This window comes from Garra rufa, chromosome 23, assembly GCF_049309525.1.
Source record: "Garra rufa chromosome 23, GarRuf1.0, whole genome shotgun sequence".
NCBI lineage: Eukaryota > Metazoa > Chordata > Actinopteri > Cypriniformes > Cyprinidae > Garra > Garra rufa.
The window spans coordinates 33,444,399-33,466,984 of record NC_133383.1 but is presented as its reverse complement, the minus strand read 5'-3'; the positions used below and the strand labels follow the sequence as shown (position 1 = coordinate 33,466,984).

Genomic DNA, 22,586 nt, shown 5'->3' with positions numbered 1-22,586 from the left:
GGAATCGGAATCGGAATCGAAATCGATAAAATTCAAACGATACCCACCCCTACGCAATTCTGACTTCTTTTAAGGAAATTTCTGCCTTTTTTTTCAGAATTGGGTGATATAAACTTGCAATTGTGAGAAATAAAGCCAGAATTGCCAGACATTTTTTTCCTCACAAATGCAAGTTTGTATCTCACAATTCAGACTTTTTCTCTGAACTGGGTGAAATAAACTCACAATTGTGAGAAATAAAGTCAGAAATGCAATATAAACTGATAACTTGGATGTTTTTTTTTTCTCAGAAATGGATGATATAAACTTGCAATTGCGAAAAAAAATTGCATTTACTTTTACTTTCAAAACGTAAGTACATTTAAAATAAAAAAATACTTGTACTTAAGTACAATAAATATCACATACTTTTAGACTATTTCTCAAGTAATATTCTAAATGATGACTTCAACTTCTACCAAAGTCATTTTCTGGTAAGATATCTGTACTTTTACTGTAGTATGGCTGTCAGGTTCTTTATTCTCCACTGGTATTTGGATAGAGTTAAAGGGTTGACATAGTGTAGTTAGTGTGTGGTTAGCTATTAAAGTATTAGACAAACAGTTGATAGTGATCTCAACCCTAGTGAACTTTGCATTTTTAAACTTTAACTTTCAAGCCAGCAATGCATTCATAGAGACTGTCTCTTATGGGAACTTCTGCTTTATTCAACCATAAAAAAGGGGTTGAGTCTGAACTAATAAAATGTATGGCTTAAATGGAAAGTATGTTGCTTTGGGTAAATGCAAAAATGTAATAATTCTGTTTGCTTAACAGTTACATTGATGGTTCTTTTAGTGCTTTTGAAGAAGAAATCTTTATTGCTTTTACTGCCAAAGCTGTCAGATTTAACAAATCAGAATTGCGTGTAGTACAATTAGTGGAAATGTGTTTCTATACATATAATTGTTGTCAAAGTTTGTGTTCAGGCATCATCTTATGTAGCATTTCTAGGGTGTTAGACAGGAAAAACCTGAAGAGAGAAAAAATAACTCCTTTTCCAGTTATAAACAGAGACACTTAGTATAAAAACAGGAAAGAGAGACATGCAATCATAAAGACACATTGATTACTGTGGCAATGCACAATGCAAAGTAAAAGACTGGTTCAGACTGGATATTACTAGTTCTATGACTGCAAAGCTATGCAACTATGAAAGGGTATAGAAAAGAGCAGTGCAAATATATTTTGTCCTAATAGTAATCCTGTAATTGGTCTTCTTAAATGTGTATGAAATGAACAAATATGTGATTGATAAAAACACTGAATTTCACAATTCAGCTTTGCTTTACATTAAGTGCAACACTGATTTACAGAAGAGGCTTTTACTAGAGTAAGTGCGCGCGTAGCCTTTGCACATTGATCTGAGGAGAACACTAGACAGGATATGAAAAGGCTTTTGTCAATAAAATACAAGAAATAAAATTAGGACTTTTTGTCTGAGAGGTGTATTGATTGCAACTAACAACAATTGAAAACCAGTAAACCGTAAAGTCTACATTTTTTCAGAAGGCCTGCTTCTTGAGAAAACTATAAAGAAAGATTAGAGTCGAAAGTTGGCTTATCTTAAAGTTCTGCATGCAACTTTGCACTTAAAGGATTAGTTCACTTCCAGAACAAGAATGTACAGATAATTTACTTACCTTATATCATACACGATGTTCATGTCTTTCTTTCTTCAGGTGTAAAGAAATTGTGTTATTTAAAGAAAACATTTCAGGAATGTTCTCCATATAATGGACTTCAATGGTGCCCCCGAGTTAGAACTTCCAAAATGCATTTGAAATGCAGCTTCAAAGGGCTCTAAACGATCCCAGCCAAGAAAGAAGGGTCTTATTTACCGAAACAGTGTTTTTTTTTTTTTGTTTGTTTGTTTTTGTTAATTACAATTTATGTAATTTTTTTCCCTCAAACGCTCGTCTTGTCTAGCTCTGAACTCTGTTTTTTTCCGGTTCATGACAGTTAGGGTATGTCGAAAAACTCATTTTCTTCTCCAACTTCAACAATCATCCTACATCGCTGTTTGACCTTTTTTGTTAAAAAGTGTTTTTGATCTTTGCATGTTCACTCACAAACAGTGAGTCGGTAATTCTGCAGCGATGTAGGGAGCTTTTGAAATGATTTTTGAAGTTGAGGGAGAAAATGAGATGAGAGTTTTTTTGACACACCCTAACTGCCTTAAACCGGAAAAAAAAAAAAAAACAGATTTCAGGCAAAGCAAGACAAGTGTTTGAGGTTAAGAAGTATATAAATTGTAATAAAAAAAATTTTTATAGTTCAGCTAGATAAGACCCTTCTTCCTCAGCTGGGATCGTTTTGAAGCTGCATTTAAACTGCATTTTGGAAGTTCAACCTCGGGGGCACCATTGAAGTCCACTATATGTAGAACATTCCTCAAATGTTTTCCTCAAAAAACATAATTTCTTTACGACTGAACTGAAGAAAGAAAGACATAAACATCTTGGATCAAAAGGGATGAATACATTATCTGTAAATTTTTGCTCTTGAAGTGAACTACTCCTTTAATTGGTCATTAATCTTAAAATTTTCACATTGCATGTCACCATCATAATAGCATTATTTAACAAGTTTCCCGCACATTACATTTGCACTGACTGATTCTCCTGTGATGGCAGGCTGAGGCTGAGGTGGCGTCCCTGAACAGACGTATCCAGCTGGTAGAGGAGGAGTTGGATCGTGCCCAGGAAAGACTCGCCACTGCGCTACAGAAGCTGGAGGAGGCTGAGAAAGCCGCGGATGAGAGCGAGAGGTGTGACGGCATCGTATATCAGCACTCTCATTTCACAGTTTAACTACACACCTGGGCTTTGTTCACGAGGGAGTTTCATATTTAACTTGCGTCCATTTAGTTTTTTGTTATCAGAAAAAACTTAGTTTTGTTTTGATAACTTTACAGTTGTAGGTGGTTTTAAATACTTGTTTGTCACTCGAAATACAAATGTCCACAGTGTAAAGGATCAGCCATACAGTGCCTTGCAAAAGTATCATTTTTCATGCTTTGTTGCAGCATTATGTTAAACTGCTTTAAATTAGTTTTTCCCCACATCAGTTTACACTCCATACACCATAATCATGACAAAGCAAAAACCAGATTTGCAAATTTTACAAGTTTATTAAAATAAAACACTGAAATAAGTACATTGCATAAGTATTCATACCCTTAACTCAGTACATAGTTGAAGCACCTTTACAGCCTCAAGTCTTTCTGGGTCTGATGTGACGAGCTTTGCACATCTGCATTTTGGCAATTATCTGCCATTCTTTGCCTCACCTTTGTCAGCTTGGATGGGGGCTGGCAGACATTTTCTAGAGTCCTAGTTGTTCCAGTCATCTTCCATTATGGAGAATGCTTCTGTGAACCTTCAATGCAGCAGATTTGTTTCTGAACTCTTCTCTAGATCATTGCCTTAACGCAAGTCTGTCACTGAGCTCTACAGGCAGTTATCTTGGTTTTTGCTCTGATATGCATTTTCAGCTGTTAGACCTTTTCTGAGAGGTGTGTGCCTTTCTAAATCAGACTCATTCAAATGAATTTGCCACAGTTTAACTCCACTCCAAGTGTAGGAACATCTAGAAGCAATATGAATGCTCCTGAGCTAAATTTCGAGTGTCCCAGAAAAGGGTATGAATACTTATGCAACGGGATCTTTTCAGTTTTTTATTTCTAATAAATTTGCACAAATGTTAAAAACCTATTTTTTGCCATTATGGAGTAGGGAGTGTAGTTTGATGTGAAGGCAGCAACATAACAAAATGTGAAAAAAATGAAGAGGTGTGAATAATTTCGCGAGCCACTGTATATCCAGGGTGTCATGAGTAAAAACCTTAAACAGAATTTTTCTGTTCATTGCATTTCTGAATGTAATACTAACTATATGCTTTCTTCGTACAGAGGAATGAAGGTGATAGAGAACAGAGCAACAAAAGATGAGGAGAAGATGGAGATCCAGGAAATGCAGCTGAAGGAAGCCAAACACATCGCTGAGGAGGCTGACCGCAAATATGAGGAGGTGTGCATATCAGCTGGACTCACGTTATTAAATGACTGGAATGATTTTGAATCAGGCTTCTTATAACTAGAATCTTTTCACTGGAGGTGTAACCTAAAGCATTATATTGTGATATTATCAGTAACACTTTTTTTTTTTTCTTGGAAAGTTAACTTGAAGTTAGTTTTCATGCCAGATGCAGAGCTTTTAAAGGATTAGTTCAATTCCACAACAAAAATTTACAGACCATTTACTCGCCCCCTTGTCATCCAAGATGTCTTTCTTTAGTCATAAAGAAATTATGGTTTTTGTAGACAACATTTTAGGAATTTTCTTTATATAGTGGACTTCTATGGTGCACGCGAGTTTGATCTTCCAAAATGCAGCTTAAATGCAGCTTCAAAGGCCTCTAAATGATCCCAGCCAAGAAATAATAATGTTATTTTTAAAAAAATAAAAAATTATACACTTTTTAACCACAAATGCTAATTTTGTCTAACTCTGCAATGCGAATGCATACTCTGTGCATTCTGGGAGTTTTTCAGCATACCCTAACTGTCTTGAACTGGAGTGCACAAAATATGATAAAAAGTGTAAGTGTATTGTATATTTTTTTTTAAATAACTGATCGTTTCGCTAGATAAGACCCTTATTCCTCAGCTGGAATAGTTAAGAGCCCTTTATAGCTGCATTTTAACTGCATTTTGGAAGTTCACTCGCAGTCCATCAAAGTCCACTAAATGGAGAACATTCCTGAAATGTTTTCCTCAAAAAACATAATTTCTTTACGACTGAAGAAAGAAAGACATTAACCTCTTGGATGACAAGGAGAGTAAATTATCTGTAAATGTTTGTTCTGGAAGTGAACTAATCCTTTAAGTTGCACGCAAAACACAAATAAATTAGTCATTAGGTTCCAGAAAAGCTTGAGAAGTTCCAGAAAGTCACAATGGTGGCAACGTTTTATTGAAGATATGGAAAACATTATTATTTCTAGATTCAGAAACACTAAAGATTCAGATGTTCAGATAAAAAATGTTGAAGAAATGTTTTCTTATATTTCATATTCATTCATTTAAGAATATATTTATACATGGCATTGGCTTGTGGCCATCTCTCGCAACGTTGGTAGATAGTGTGCCATAGACACTTTATGTATATTCATGCACAAATGTTGGTTTCTGTTGATGTGTCGGATTTTATATTTAAAGTGATGTTATATCCTGAAGAACAAGCGTGCTGGTTCCTTAATCAAATGGTCACGGAGTTAATATGTAACCTAATCTTGTTTTTTTCCTGCATTATTGTTTATTGTGGATTAACTTCCTCCTTTATAACTTGGCTTTACAGATTTTTTTATTTTTATTTGACTAGTTGTAAAATTGAATCTATTTGTGCTTGTTTGACTTTAGGTGGCGCGTAAACTGGTGATTCTTGAGGGTGAGCTTGAGCGCTCTGAGGAGCGAGCTGAAGTGGCTGAGGCGTAAGTACATGCACAATTAAAACAGTTAATAAAATAAAAACCTGCATGCTAAAATTGTAGACTAGCACTAACAACATAAACACACTTCATTTGCATTTGGTTACCTGCTCCTTAATCAAAGTCCTCGCCAGTATACAGTGTTAAAGGAACACTCCACTTTTTTTGGAAATAGGCTCATTCTCCAACTCCCCCCGAGTTAATAAGTTGAGTTTTACCGTTTTGAAATCCATTCAGCCGTTCTCCTGTTCTGGCGATATCACTTTTAGCATAGCTTAGCATAGATCATTGAATCCTATTAGACCAATAGCATCACGTTAAAAATGACCAACGAGTTTCGATATTTGTCCTATTTAAAACTTGACTCTTCTGTAGTTATATCGCGTACTACAGAGTATGTGAGCGGAGCGGAGTGCGAGCGGAGCGGAGCGGTGTGATTTTGAATGGAGGGAGGAGTGGATTTTTGAAAAGTCGGAGCGTCGTGGTTTTCACTCGCTCCAAGTGCGCTCCGCCACCGCTCCATCATAAGTACAATTCATGCCAACGGTCCGTAATATAACTGCATAATAAGCAGGAATTCACATGTTAAACATATTTAGCTTGATAGAGATGGATCACTCAAATCAGAAATAATGTGAATGGACATGAGCGGTAAATTACAGTTCACAAGGAATTAGATTGTTCCTTCTAGATACTAAATATATTCAGCTGAAAGCCTCATTTAAACATGTGCAGCACTTATTCACACGCAATCGCTGTGACAATGCATTACAACAAATGTAATGGTATCCGATTTCGAATGAGCAGAAATCTGTTAGAAATGCAGCGATCTATAGGTAAAATAACTGACGAAAATGTATTGTTACTTTCATTACAAACTTTGCACTGCATAAAGCAGTAGTTATACTCTTTTAATGCTGACAATGTTATATAGCTTGGTATGTGGTAGTAGGAACAAAGTTTGCACACTAGTGTTCCAAACTCTCCTGTTGTTTTATTGAAGTATTTATTTATTTTTTTTAATATGTGTTATGAACAGGACCATTATATTTCAAACATTAGACTATTTCAGAATTTTTTGACGCGGAGCGAAGGCGGAGCGGTGTTTCTGATATCAGTGAGCGAGGAGTGGAGCGTGAGCTGGAAATTGTGAACCCGGAGCGGAGCTGGAGCGGAGCGATTATTAAATGCACTGAGCGCGGAGGGGAAATTGTTGCGTGGTATTACTGCTCCTGCTTCGGCCATATTACTGCAGCAAACTTCCTTGACTATTACGCCGGAATGGAAGCGTAGTTCCTAATCTTATCGGCCTAGAAACTCACAGCTTTGCATTTCCACCGGTCTTAGTACACGATATAACTACAGAAGAGTCAAGTTTTAAATACAACAAATATGGAAACTCGTTGGTCATTTTTGAACGCGATGCTATTGGTCTAATAGGATTCAATGATCTATGCTAAGCTATGCTAAAAGTGATATCGCCAGAACAGGAGAACGGCTGAATGGATTTCAAAACGGTAAAAATCAACTTATTAACTCGGGGGGGAATTGGAGAATGAGCCTATTTCCAAAAAAAGTGGTGTGTTCCTTTAACAAAAATATGTCGGTTGATTTATTCAGAAACAATGTGAGGCCAATGTGTATATGACAAAAGTGCCTTACATTTGCATGAATATCTGAATTTAATATGCATGCCTTTGGTACCTGAAACCTGAAATTTGTTATTACCAGGATTCTGTTTACAGCTGCTGCAAATAATTTGCTATTAAGGGATTAGTTCACTTCCAGAACAAAAATTTACAGATAATGTACTCACCCCCTTGTCTTCCAAGATGTTCATGTCTTTCTTTCTTCAGTCGTAAAGAAATTGTTTTTTGAGGAAAACATTTCAGGATTTCTTTCTTTTTATATGTATATGTATGGCGCCCCCAAGTTTGAACTTCCAAAATGCAGTTTAAACACAGCTTCAAATTGCTCTAATTGATCCCAGCTGAGGAAGATATTGAAACAAATTGACTATTTATATACTTTTTAACCTCAAATGCTTGTCTTGTCTCATCTCTGCGATGCGTAGTCTGTGTAATCCGGGACAATACAATTAGGGTATGTCCAAACACTACCATCTTGTTTTCTTCCCCAACTTCAAAATCGGTCTGCATCGCTATTTTACCTTTTTTTTGTAAAGGGCCTTAGATCTTCTTTGTATGTTCACTTTGTAAACACTGGGTTGGTACTTCTGCAGCGATGTAGGATGATTTTGAAGTTGGGGAAGAAAAAGAGATTAAAGTTTTGGACATACCCTGACTGTTTTGACCCGGATCACACAGACTACACATGCGCATCGCAGAGACGAGACAAGACGAGCATTTGAGGTTAAAAACTATATATATAGTCAATTATTATATACATGTTTTGAAAATAACCTAAGACCCTTCTTCCTCGGCTGGGATCGTTTAGAGTCCTTTGAAGCTGTATGCATTTTGGAAGTTCAAACTCGGGGGCACCAAAGAAGTCCACTGTATGGAGAGAAATCCTGAAATGTTTTCCTTAAAAAAAAAAAAAGAATTCTTTACGACTGAAGAAAGAAAGACATGAACATGTCATGACAAGGGGGTGAGAACATTATCTGTAAAAAAAAAAAAAAAAAAATTCTGGAAGTGAACTAATCCTTTAATAACAGAAGAGTTCTCAGGATTAATTAAGCAAGGTTTCTGATTGTCCTTTCTCCCCATTTTCAAAATGCATGATCCGTTGCTCCTTATCCTGTGACTCCCCCATTACCTCCCCTTTCCCCCACTGGCCTGTTTTGGACTAACCCAGTCGAGTCAGGCAGCTGGAGGAGGAACTTAAACTCATGGACCAGAATTTTAAATCCATGATGGCTGGAGAGGAAGAGGTAGTGCCGAGAGACTGATGTAGCATGTTAACGCCGGCTTCTCTTGACCTGTCCTCTCTTTCGGAGATCTGTGACCTCCTGTGCTGCTCTTCTCGGCTCTATCCCTGTGCAGATAAACGCATCTTTTGCAAAAGAAAAAGGGGCCTCAACTTGAACCTTGGGGAATACCACACTTAAATTACTGCAGTTGGGTGACAAGCACCTAGAAAACTAACATTTTTTATTTTATTTTATTTATTGTTATTTTTTTTTTTTAGTATTTTGTTAATATTTATTATTTAATTATTATAAGTAGCCAGTTAACATTTGACATAGAATTGTAGCTTCTTAAATGCCGTTATATTCTGCATTACTTCTTTTCCTAGGGAAATTCCTTGTGAATAGGCATGTAAAATGTCTGATGTGCTTGGAACTACAAATGCTTCTAAGATTGAGCCAAAATGAAAGGGAATGACCTCATTGTTTCATTCAGCTTGGGGTCTCTTTTGCTAAAAAACGCTGCTTTTCCTGTCTTCTCAAAGTGCTGTCTCTTTCCTTTCCTCTGCTTTTTCCTTTCCTGCATCTCTTGCTGTGGTACAGCAAATCTGGTGACCTAGAGGAAGAATTGAAAAATGTCACCAACAATTTGAAGTCCCTGGAAGCACAGGCTGAGAAGGTAGGCAGAGCCATTTTAGCATTTGTCGCAGTGAAAAGTCCAAATATACCCTGCTGTTCGTTTTCAAGTCAGACTGCCCATGTTCACTCTAATGAACAGGGCTAATCTGCATTCGTGACCCTGGACCGCAAAACCAGTCATAAGGGTCATTTCTTATTGACTATCCTTGTTAGGATAGGACAATATTTGGCTGAAATGCAACTATTTGAAAATGAAGAATCTGAGGATGCAAAAAAAATCAAAATGCTGAGAAAACCACTTTTTAAGTTAGCAATGCATATTACTTAATCAACAATTGGGTTTTAATATATTTACAGTAGGAAATTTACAAAATATCTTAATTCAACATGATCTTTACTTAATATCTTTATGATTTTTGGCATAAAATAAAAATCGATAATTTTGACCCCTATTTTTGGCTATTGCTACAAATATACCCTTGCTTTTTAAGACTGGTTTTGTTGTCCAGGGTCACATTTGTGGTCTAAACTTAAAAATGAGATTCCTCTTGTATACAGGGTGAGATTAGCCACAAAAATGAAGGGTCCTGTTGTGGGAATAAAATAGCTTTCTTATAGACTTCGTTCGCTGCCATCTTTCTTGCCAAAGCTGCAATGTTCTTCTTCCTATTTCATATGCAATAATGTATTTTAGTATTCTGTAGTGAGTATTGTACAAGTATACAATTACAATAATTGCTCTTGCTTTTCAGTTTATCTTCACAAAATGATAGCTGCAGCATCAGTGATTTTTTTTATTATTATTATTCCCCAGTACTCCACAAAGGAAGACAAATATGAAGAGGAAATCAGAGTACTGACTGACAAACTCAAAGAGGTGAGTTTATGAAAATTTAGCACAACTGAGCTTGCTCCTCTGTATCTAGTTATAAGCACAAGCCATTTGGCTCATTTGAATTCGATACCGTAATATTATACACTGTTATGGGAACCTTCATAGCTCCATTCTAAAGCTGTCTGGAACCACTTACCCACATAGCAATTGACGTCTGACCCAGGTCTGGGCCAAGCAAGAGTTACACTCGGCCCAAATGCAGCAAAAAATTACGGCCCTTGTGTGGCCCAAATCTGGACTACAGACATGAGCCACACATGAGCCATAACTGGCCCAAATCGCAGCCAAATAGTAACTTATAACCTGCCCTGAACTGGGCCAGAACATGTTTTAATAGTGCTACCAATCTCAGCCTTCAGTCAACCACATAGAGACCGTATTTGTTAGTGAACACGGACATACACAGTTTTCTTAGCATGGATTCCAAAGGCGCATATTCAGTTACAGACAAGTCTTATCATTTGTGTAACCAGAACTCATCTGGTAGGTTATTGATTGCTAGAGATTTTATTTATGGTTTTATGATATTATTTGATTTGCAGTTTTATGGCCAGGATTGCTAGTCTAGTTGTTGAGCGAACTCGACAGTTCAGATTTGAGAGTATGGTCACTGTTTAAGTTGAATTCAAATACTAAAAAAGACATAATTACAACATACTCGTACAAAATATACATTTGGTTTTGACACTTCCTTGCCTATATGTTGATACTGGCTCAGTCCATCCAATGCAATGTTGAACTTCATCTCAGAGATAAAACGAAAAGATCATCCAAGAAAGAACTTATCTCTGGCAAAAGATAGGATGCAATTGCTGGTTTGGTTTCACTTGATTGTAGGTTCATCCAGCGCTCTTTATGCGTTCTGTGTTTCTAAGGTTTCTTTAAATGAGAAACCTCTTCAAACAATTCAGTGTGTGAAAATAAATAATTCAGACTGATTTACAATCCAATTTAGACCGTTTTGCCAACCATTTGATCTGTTCATTGATTACGTATGTGGCTGTCGTTGATGTAATATTTCTGAAGTGTTTGTTTTGAGGAAAAATAATCCTAGTGTAATTTTATATTGAGGTAAATTCATGAAATATGTTGATTTTCTTTTCTCCAGGCTGAAACGCGTGCCGAGTTTGCTGAGAGGTCTGTGGCGAAGCTTGAGAAGACCATTGATGATTTAGAAGGTACAGTTTTAAGATTTATTCTGCTGCCTGTAAATCGTGACTGTACTAATGAGAGAATAACAGGAATCTCCTGGAGTTTATTAGCAGTTTTGCTGCTTTACTCACTTCACTTCTAATTATAACAACTTCTCTCCCACATTTTGTAAACCGAAATAATTAATAGGAATACAAAAACAGTTTGGCCTGGCCAGGTAGAGCTGGTAGTCGTATACTAACATTGCTTGCAGCATTGTGTGCATTTCTGACGGATGGATCTAGTGTCTTTTGATGGACTGGAACTGCATGTCATCTGTTTTTGGTGAGGTGACTCTGACACCTTAGATGTTGAGTGAATGAGTAGACGACATGTGAGAGCATGTATAATGGCATTTTGTGGATGGAGTTTCTTTTCAGAGTGACTGATCGAGGCGACTTGAAGTGAGCTTGAAAATGATGCTTGTGTTTTCTAAGGTTTTCTAACCAAGATTTCATACTGATTGTTTTAGGGCTGTCGCGATTCGTCAATTCTAATCGACTGTTTGATTTTTTTATTTATTTTTTAATTTTTTAAAGTCCTCGATTTCATTTTGACTGCGTCGAATAACCAGCAAAATACCGGAAGTGGCACATTTCACGGACAACAATCCATGAAATGCATTATTTATTAACCCCATTTAAAATTCGAATTCAAAAGTGCTACGATTAAGTTAAATAAATGAAATGCAGGTTTAATATATCTTTTTTATTATGCTTTTTTATTAAGTGTTTATCGCAATTTCAAAATTTTTAGTTTAAAAAAGTTTAAACCCTCACTCTGAGTTTACACGTTTTGATGTCCACATATTTATTAAATTAAATGGCTATACAATTTTTAAAGACGGATATAGCCAATTATCAAAGATTAAGTGGACATTTGACTTAAATGTTGTTTCGTCAATATTAAAAAGGATTGTAAAAACAATCGTCAGGCCATTGGCGCCCTCTGCATGCCTTTGTTGTAATGCGTAATGTACATTAGCTCTATCGTTTATAATACATTATGTATTTCAACACTTTTGTGCAATAAAACCATGTTTTCTTGCTTTTGATTCTTTATTTGAACTAATTATTATTGCTTATGCATTTTAAGTACTTTTAAAGGCTGTTGTTCACTTACATCTATTTTTATTGCCACAAAAAAATTATGAAATAAATTCATTTTCCGTTTAAATTTTTCTGTACTCTGTTTTAATGGTTAAATTAAATAGTTGTAATCAAAAAAACAAAACAAATTATTTTCCATTACTTTTCTGGATTCCATTTTAATGGTTCCATTAAAATTTTATAATTAAAAGCATCAATTAATTAAGTAAAATTGTAAAAAATTTTGGTAGGAAATTAGTCGTTTAGATTAATCGATAAATCGGTCGATGGATTAATCAATAAAAAATAGTGGCATCGTTAGTGGCAGCCCTAAATTGTTTGTTGTTCAGACATGCTGAAATTGGTCTTCATAGTCCTCCATCTCATTATTTTTTCTTTTTCTACTGCTTGTTTCGTTCTGTCCATCTCGTGTCTGTCTGTCTTTTTGTGTTCTCCTCTGGGACGATGTACAGATGAGGTGTACGCTCAGAAACTGAAGGGTAAAGCCCTCAGCGAGGAGCTGGATCTGGCTCTAAACGACATGACTACCCTTTAAACGCTGTCTCCTTCTCATCCTTCTCCTCTCCTCTTCTGTTCGCACTGTCCATTTGGCTAATGGTTTTCTGTCTGTTTTTCTCCATGTGACTGTGAATTGAACATCAGGCTTTGTTGTTCAGCCTGATTTGATGGAGCTCAGGCTGCAGCTCAAGTTTTGTGTCATGTCTTTGTGGTCTGTAGTGGAACGGTCAACATTGTGTGTCCATTCGGAGGTTCTTGATAAGCCCGATGTTTAGCTGAGTAACTTTCATAACGTTGACACGTCCATGTCCCAGCCGCTGCTTTACTTTCTCCTGCTGCTGTAATAAATGTAAAAATGTCTTCCTTCTGTTTCCTTCTGTTTCTTGATTTCTGTATTTGTTTATTTGGTATTATCACAGGTTTGTTATCCATTTTATGTGTAAAATTGAATAATTCAGGTTGTGACAAGCAGATGTTCAGTGAATCAGTCTGCACACAAGAACAAACTATGAACAGCAGGCAGAACTGCATTGCTACCAAAGACTCCAGTTGTTTCAGGGAGGGAATATGTAGAGATTATACAGAATGTTTTAAAATTGAAATCAAAATTCTTAATTTTTATGGAATATCGCAGTATTCCGTATATATTATTTATTTGTGTTAGGGCTGGAGTAGGGCTGTCAAATTGATGAATCGTGATTAATCAAATTCAAAATAAAAGTTTGTGTATACATAATATGCGTGTGTGTACTGTGTATATTTGTGTATACATGTGTATGTTTAAGAAATATTAACGTGTGTGTGTGTGTGTATATTCATATTTGTAGGTTTTTATTACATAAATATATTTTACATATTTCTTAAACATTTACAGCACACACGCATATTATGTAAACACAACAACTTTTATTTTGACAGCCCTAATTAATTTGTGAACATAATTTTTTCCATAATGTCCTCTTGTCATCTTTACTCAGAAATATGAAACATCTCTTCTCTGATGTTGTGGACAATTATCTCTCCTCTCTACATCACAGTTAGCAAATTACAATGATTAATTGAAAATAAAGACAGAAATAAAGAAAAATTTTTGGTTCATGCCGACTTTAAGAACATGGCCATATGACAACAAACTCAAAAGTGTCTTTCTAATGCTCAGAGACATACAGTATCTCACAAAAGTGAGTACACCCCTCACATTTCAGCAACCATTTTAGTGTATTTTCTCAATGGACAATACTATAGAAATGAAACTTGAATATATTTTAGAGTAGTCAGTGTGCAGCTTGTATAGCAGTATAGATTTACTGTCCTCTGAAAATAACTCAACATACAGCCATTATTGTCAAAATAGCTGCCAACAAAAGTGAGTACACTCTAAGTCAGTGGTTCTCAAACTTTTTAAGGTGGCGAACAGTTACAGTTTCTCAATATTTAAATTTTTTTGCACCCTCAGATTCCAGATTTTCAAATAGTTGTATATCGACCAAATATTGTCCTATTGTCCTAGGACAATAAATAATTATCCTTATGACTGGTTTTGTGGTCCAGGATCACATATACTAAATAAAGCAATACATGATTGGTTTTCCAAGATGGGCTCCATGTGGAACAGGCCTTGCAAGGGTCGATCAACGAAGTTGAGCACTCGATCTGTGCGTCAGCTGCAGAACCTGGCTTCAAAAAACAGATGCATACCATACGCCGCATCGGTTTGCATAGGCGTCGTCCCAGAAGGAAGCCTCATCTGAAGCTGGTTTATTGGTTTATTGGTAAAAGGATCCCCATTAGCTGTCACCTAAGTGGGACGAGCTAGTCTTCCTAGGGTCCATACAAAAGACAAAAGCTGGCTCACAAGAAAGCCTGCCAACAGTTTGCTGAAGACAACCAAGAGCATGAATCACTGGAACCATGTCCTGTGGTCTGATGAGACTATAAAATAAACTTGTTTGGCTCAGATGGTGTCCAGCATGTGTGGCGATGCCCTGCTGAGGAGTACCAAACGAATGCCTACAGTCCAGCATGGTGGTGGTTAGGGCTGGGTATCGAGTTCGATACTTTTTAAGCACCGACCGAATTGTCTCGATACTTTCGAGTATCGAAAAAATCATTTTCGTTCGGTACCAAATTTCGATACCCAAGGATATAATCTTGTCAACGTCAGTGAGCTAGAAAACGTGCGGTATCTTTAACGTGCCTGGATCAAATGCTGGTGATTAGCTGTGGCGAGACTGCCTTGAAAATCAATAGTTTACGGCGGTTACGCCCACTCGCCCAGAGCTTGTCAAATGTGAGGCTGTAATGTACACTATACTTTAAAGCATAGCATAAATTTAACGCAAACGATGTATAAGCGATCAAAAGTATTGCTACATTATGCCAATATTGACGGCAACAGTGTGTGATGCAATATTTGTAAAAAGGTTATCGCGTCCAAGACTGGCAACACGTCAAATATGAGAAAACACCAGACGCATATTTCTGTCGGATACAATTCTGGCGCCTCAGTCTCAATATAGTCTCAGTATAGGTACAACGTGACATACATTCACATCAAACGATAACTCAGCGGCAGAGCTGCACTCACGCAGGGGCATAATTTTCACTGAGGACACGCTTTTCAAAATCCCGTTTGTGTCCTCCCTCTTTCAAAAGGTTTTGTTAAAGTAATCTCTTGTATATTGTAGAATGCACGCTCAGCACCGCCGAGTTTCGCGGGATCGTTGAAACGAAACCAAAAGTAAGAAGCGCACACGCATTTAAAGCAATTTTAATACCCCACGTTTAGAGAACGACTCCCCAATGCGCGCAAATTAGGCTACATAAAATCTTGAAGCTGTTATTAGTATGTGGGCTAATAAATTAGTTGTCTATTAATAGCTCTGTATCATGCTTGAAGATTCGGTCTCTGTTTGCACTTTGAATTTTGAAAGAGTAGCCTATTTTGATTACGGTTGTATTTATTGTCTACACGACTAAGAAAGAACTGTGTCGTTTATTTTTTGTTATTTATAATATATTTTGTCATTTATTTAGATTTTAATCTAAATGCAGTGGTTGCCTCTAATTTAAATGGCAGCCTGTACCTATAATAGAGAAAATAAAAACATACTGTTCATGTACTCATATTATCATTCATTCTTGTCCCTTGCTTAAGGTGTAAACTAAATATATTAAAAAGGCTTTCAGAATCAGCCCATTTGCTTGTAAAACATCGGCAATCAAAATAGACCATGAAGAATCAATATCGGTCCTACATGCTCATTTTTCTGAAGAAGAACTGTTGAGTGATTTCAGGTGATCTTAAAAGGTTAGTTCACCAAAAAAATGAAAATTCTGTCATTAATAACTCACCCTAATGTTGTTCCAAACCCATAAGACCTTTGTTTATCTTCAGAACACAAATGAAGATCATTTGGATTTAATCCAAGATCTTTCTGATCCTCTTATATTTACTGGATATGCATTTTCAATGCCCAGAAAGGAACCAAAAACATAGTCAAAATAAGTCAATGTGATATAAGTGGTTCAATCATAATTATATGAAGCTGCGAGAATACTTCTGTGTGCAAAGTAAACAAAAATAACTTTATTCAAAGATTTATCTATGGGAGGATCAGAAATCCAAAATATCTTCATTTGTAGATAATTAATGACAGAATTTAAATTTTGGGGTGAACTAAACCTTTAAGCAGCAGTGAGTCTCACAAATACTTAAATCTGATTGAGTTAAAACTGTTTGAACTTTATTAAAAAAACATTCACTGATATATTGTCTTAACTACACTTTGTTCATTTTGTGCTTTTGTTCCTTTGTTTATTGGTCTTAGAGATAAGCCTGATGTGAAAGTGTCACAAACATCCTGAAAAAGTAATCTTGTTAAAATACATTTCTTAAAATAAAAGTATCGTTCGGAACCGGTATCGAATTCAGGGTATCGGTATCGGTATCGGTATTTGGAACGATACCCAGCCCTAGTGGTGGTAGCATCATGGTCTGGGGCTGCATGAGTGCTGCTGGTTCTGGGGAGCTGCAGTTCATTGAGGGAAACATGGACTCCATTATGTACTGTACATTCTGAAGCAGAACATGATGCCTTCCCTCCAGAAACTAGACAGAACGGCAGTTTTCCAACATGATAACGATCCCAAACACACCACCAAGATGATAACTGCCTTGCTGAGGAAGCTGAAGCTGAAGGAGATGGGGTGGCCAAGTGTGTCTCCAGACCTGAACCCTATTAAGCACCTGTGGGTCTTCCTCAAGCGTAAGGTGTTAGACCATGTGTCTAACGTTCAGCAGCTCCATGAGGAGAGGAAGTGGATCCCAGCAACAATCTGTGCAGCTCTGGTCAATTCCATGTCCAGGATGATTAAGGCAGTGCCAGATAACAATGGTGCTAACACAATATATTGACACTTCGGACAAGTTCACTTAGGGTGTACTCACTTTTGTTGCCAGCTATTTTGACAATAATATCTGTATGTTGAGTTATTTTCAGAGGACAGTAAATCTATTCTGCTATACAAGCTGCACATTGACTACTCTAAAATAGATCCAAGTTTCATTTCTATAGTATTGTCCGTTGAGAAGATACACTAAAATGGTTTCTGAAATGTGAGGGGTTGTATAATTCGGTGTATAATTGTGATTAGGAAAATTTAAAGTAAAAATATTTTTAACGCTATTATCCTTCACAATATTTATATTACATGTAATCTAGATTACATAATCAGATTACAGATATTAGGTATTTGTAATTAGATTACATGACATTCTAAAATACTCGTAATTAGACTAGTTACGTTTTTTTATCAATTATATATTCACATATTATTTACACAGTTGCAATAAATTATTCATGATCAATTTAACAATGTCTTTCGAACACAAGAATCCTGACAAAAAGTATCACAGGTTTCAAAAAATATATGAAGCAACACAAGTTTCCAGCACTAATAATAAATCAGTATATCAGAATGATTTCTGAAGGATCGTGTGACACAGAAGACTGGATTAATGATGAAAATTGTACTCAGAAACACTCAAAGCTTAATGACACTTGTTCTTCTCTGCAGTTTTTGATACTAAGGTCAGAAACATGCTTTAGGCCAATGCAGATGTGAAAGCTTCGTCAGTGCAGTCATAATTGTCAATTATTTCCTTGAAATTGTAATTGCGATTATTAATTAAGATGATCGAAATTTACATTGATTTATGTGTTAAATAGCTTTACACTATTGTTTGAAGCAACTGCATGTCATAATTTTATATAAAAACAAAAAAACAAGCTGAAAAAACTTCCTGAAATACTTTTTTATTGCTTGTCAATGTCAACGATACATTGCTTTTATCATGGTATATGGTATGATCATAATATTGAAATTTATTTGCAAAAAAGTGGTGCTAACGTATCAATTGTTTTATAGCGCTCCATAAATAAAACAGCATCAGTCAGCCGCAGTTGTTAAATTAAAATGGCCACAAATTACTAAATGTTTTTTTTCTGTCTCCTGTTGTAAAACCTTTGGCATCCATGTTTCTTGTCTATGATGCTATAGTTATCACTGTCTTCATGATCAAGGTCCTGAGTGACTACAAGATCAAAACCCCTGATGCAGCAATTGACTGTTTTTAGAATATATCTATACTTCTCTTTCTTCCCTTTTTGGCTTCCCTGTGTCTAGATTTTAACTTGAGCATTTTTATACACATTTCAGTATATTGCAAAAAATACATAACATACAAAATGCAGACATAAATCTGCTTGAGGTACTTTTTTTGGAATGTTCATACATTTTGAAGAAAATAAATGTACAAAGTTAATTTCTAGATGTGCTCAAAGTCACGTAACAAACATTATTACCACAGCTGTGACAGTTTTGTTGTGATTTGCAGTATTCCTGTTTTTGTCACATGATTTTGCAGCCTGGTCAGAGTTGCTTGTGTTTTTACTCTGGCTTTATTAAATATCAAATGCTTCCATATTACACAAACTGCAGATGGTCCAAAAACATGGCTTTTTGTTGATAGCTGGTTTGACAGAAGAACAAAAACTTGACAAACTCATAAAAGGTGCTGATAAATGGAAAAGTGTGAACGGCAAAGAACTGTTATCCATGAGTTTTTTTAGCTTGATATGTGCACACACTGCAAAAAATGCTTTTCTTATTTAGAAAATATAGTCAAAATTAAGTGAGTTTTTACTTAGAACAAGCAAAATAATCTTCAAACAGAAAACAAGATTATTTTTCTTACCCCATTGGCAGATTATTTTGTTGTTCTAAGCAAAACCTCACTTAATTTTGACTTGTTTTTTCTGAAAACAAGAATTTTTACTAGTCTAGGAAATTTTAAGAATTTTTAGATATTTTGGCTGGTAACAAGACAAAAAAATCTAAGCAAGAAAAGCATTTTTTGCAGTGCAGGGTTTTTTTTATTAACTCCAGGGATGGTTATATATACAAGGGTGTCCGCGGATTCTTAAAGTCTTAAATAACGTTTTCCTAATAAAAGGCTTTAAAAAGTCTTAAAATATCTTAAATTCAGATTCAATGGGTTTTAAATAGTTTTTTTTTTTTTTTTTATAAAGAAAATAAAGAAAACATGCAGATTTAAGTATGTAAAAGCTGATAGAGCACTGATGTGTGTTGAAATATTGCTTCAGAATAAATAGTTTACACCACCAAAAATCTCTAAGTGGTACTTTTATGGGGATATTTTGTGGAATAGTATCTGCTGATATGAAAAGTTCACTGTATATCATGGTAATAAATATAATTTATGACAGCCATGAAATTTTGTTTACTTTTTACATTAAACACATTAAATATTACATAATTGTATGTAACAGGTTTAGGTCTTAAATTTCATAGAAGGTGGTATTAAAAAGTCTTAAATTTCACTTGTTCATATCGGCAGAAACCATGATTACAGACATACACTGCAACAAATGCTTTTCTTACTTAGATATTTTTGCCTTGTTTCCAGCCAAAATATCTAAAAATTCTTAAATCAAAAACCGTTTTCTACATAGTAAAAATAATTGTCTTGTTTTCAGTAAAAAAAAAAAAAAAAATTAAGTGAGTTTTTGCTTAGAACAAGCAAAATAATCTGCCAATGGGGTAAGAAAAATAATCTTAGTTCAAACAGAATTTTTTACTGAAAACAAGACAATAATTTTTAGAAAATCCTTCTTGATTTAAGAATTTTTCGATATTTTGGCTGGAAACAAGACAAAATTATCTAAGTAAGAAAAGCATTTTTTGCAGTGTACCAGTCTGAACTCACCAATCCATGTTCAGAAAGCACAAAACAAGATTGATTTCTGATGTGTAGAGCTCAAAATTAATTTACATGCCAGGTTGACATTCCCAAAACAAGGGTTGCACTTTTTCTCAGCACTATGTCAAACTTTCCTGAACTTGGTCCTAAAAAAAAAAAAACCTAGCTTTTATGCTGATTTATTTTCTATATGCACTACATGAAAGGATCTGGTTTCTTAGAGATATCGTAATTGTCAGAATCTGATTACCTCCTCATTTTAAATGCTTGATTCTGAGTTTGTAAATTAAAGCTGTCTCACCAAATCTCTTTTTGTTCTCACATCTCCAGAGAAACTGGCCCAGGCCAAAGAGGAGAATCTGAACATGCACCAAGTGCTTGACCAGACCCTTCTGGAGCTCAACAATTTATAAAGATGAAGTCTTCCAGCACACTAAGCTTCCAGCGGGGCCTGACGCACATGCTCTCCAGCACTGGCCATACGGAGGTGCAGCTCTTTGCTTTGATACGTGAATGTCTTAGAGTCACACACTTGCCATTTTCTTTCCAAACAGCCCGATGCAAATAGTAGCAAAGCCAGCATTTACTTGGATTAGTAAAATTTGTAATCTATTCTAATCTATTTGATTTACTCTAAACTTCATGTTTACTACAAATGTTGTTTGCTCCACAGTAGCTTTTTGACCTTGACTGAAAAATACTGTTGGATTTAAAATACCGACAATTTAAATGAAGGGTTTTGTACAATCAGAAATGACTGGTTACTGTTTGTTTTTCATGCACTTTCATTGATTTGTACCAAAATGCACAGCTGTGATTGTAACTAATTTGTCTCAGATCACCAAAATTATAACATGCATGGTTTAGTATGCAGTGCTGCAAACTTGTGGCCTTTCAATGAATTCCGCTGTTCCAAATGCAACGTATGTTATTTACATGCAGATCTCATGTCCTGCGACCAAGAAAGAGGGTCCAAAATTAATTTGTGCTGATAAACCTTTGTTTTAAAATGTGGTGAAATAGCAACACTAGGCAACACTAAAGCATCTGTGATAAGTATATAAACTACCGCAAATGTCTGTTTGACAGATCTGACCAAATATGTGAAGAACAACAATGATGTAATGAAGGAGATAATAATACTAATACTAATTATGGGGTTGGATGAGATTGCTGAAACTGTTATTAATTTTTTTGTTATATACGTGAAAGAATGCAATGGATTTGATTAAGTAGGGAAAACATTTTTTACATTGTTTAACTCCCTCTAATGCAAATCACTATGTAATAAATCCTAGTAGAAAACAATGCATTAATTTGGTATATAAAAGGGATAACTTTGGATCATTCTTGCACATGTTTTTAAATAATTCCTGCAATTTTTATGCATCACCTGTTTATGTATCCTATGCAATTGTTTGAGCTGTTTGATTAAAATTAAAATATTGACAGAATTTTGCCTTTTTATTTTTTTATTGTTTTGTGTTGTAATTGAAAAATCATATTCTTAAGAAGTCTGACAATAACAGTTAACTTTTAATAAGCAGACTGTTGTGCCTCTGCTATTTCATTTATTAGTCAATTAGTGGTAAGAAAATCCCTTAAAACCCCCTGACCTTTCACTTTTTTCTTTTAAATTAATTATTTGAAATAATATGATGGAAAAGGAAAAAAAAAACTGCAACATAAAATATATGTAAAAATTAACATGTCTCAATACTTTCTGAATGCACTTTCTTTATCCAAGGTGACTAATATTGCATTCACAGTCTATATTTGATCATTTCATGCATTGCCTCAAAGTCACTCAAAGCCAAGGTCTTGTCAGCACCATGCTCTACCATTGCATTATTGATAACAGACTCCAGAGATTCTTTCAGAACTCTTTTGTTCTGACCAGCAGAGCGGCTTTGGACTACTTTGCAAAAGTAGGTTTCACCACAAATCTTCATAATGTGGTTGAGGTTTTGTGACCCAAAAAGTGCCTTTATTGTAGCGCCTCCTGTTGGCCATTTGAGGTAAGTCCTTGTGTCTGATTAGCTACTGTAGCAATAGCACCACAATCACACCAAGGCTAAATTCTCCAGGCCTTATTTTTGGCCTGCACTGCCTCTGACAATTATGGGGATCCAGGCACAGAAAGAACATAAACATGAAACAGTTTCCATGAGATTGTGTTGTTTTGGTGGCTATTTTTTATTCAATTGCCAACTGTTAATGTTAGGATATGTAACTGTGTAAAACAGCCCACAAAGTGAAATTATAGGCCTGTCCCAATACCCCATTTAATGCAGCAGCAAGTGAGTGTGTAAGACTAAGGTCTATAAAGTGCCGGAACTTCGTACACAGTCCACACTAAATGTAATACCACTTCATATATCTCACAAAAGTGAGTACACCCCTCACATTTAAGCAACTATTTTAGTGTATCTTCTTCTCTAGGAACAATACTATAGAAATTAAACTTTGATATATTTTAGAGTAGTCAGTGTGCAGCTTGTATAGCAGTATAGATTTACTGTCCATTGAAAATAACTCAACATACAGCCATTATTGTCAAAATAGCTG

General features: G+C 35.6%; 1 protein-coding gene across 8 annotated transcripts in view; it reads left to right on the top strand.

Moving 5' to 3' along the window:
• tpm2 (tropomyosin 2 (beta)) overlaps nucleotides 1–21,472 on the top strand; it is a 38,434-nt gene extending 16,962 nt beyond the window's left edge. For 2 of the 8 annotated variants that reach the window (XM_073829482.1, XM_073829486.1), the window contains 7 exons: nucleotides 2,676–2,809; nucleotides 3,953–4,070; nucleotides 5,462–5,532; nucleotides 8,350–8,425; nucleotides 9,855–9,917; nucleotides 11,044–11,113; nucleotides 20,349–21,472. In XM_073829482.1, the coding sequence (XP_073685583.1) occupies nucleotides 2,676–2,809; nucleotides 3,953–4,070; nucleotides 5,462–5,532; nucleotides 8,350–8,425; nucleotides 9,855–9,917; nucleotides 11,044–11,113; nucleotides 20,349–20,431 (615 nt within the window). In that variant the 3' untranslated portion in view covers nucleotides 20,432–21,472. Of the gene's footprint in view, nucleotides 1–2,675; nucleotides 2,810–3,952; nucleotides 4,071–5,461; nucleotides 5,533–8,349; nucleotides 8,426–9,004; nucleotides 9,081–9,854; nucleotides 9,918–11,043; nucleotides 11,114–12,687; nucleotides 13,097–20,348 lie in introns of those variants that run through there. The other 6 variants (XM_073829480.1, XM_073829484.1, XM_073829481.1 and 3 more) reach the window with 3 other exon arrangements.
• Nucleotides 21,473–22,586: the final 1,114 nt, after the last annotated feature.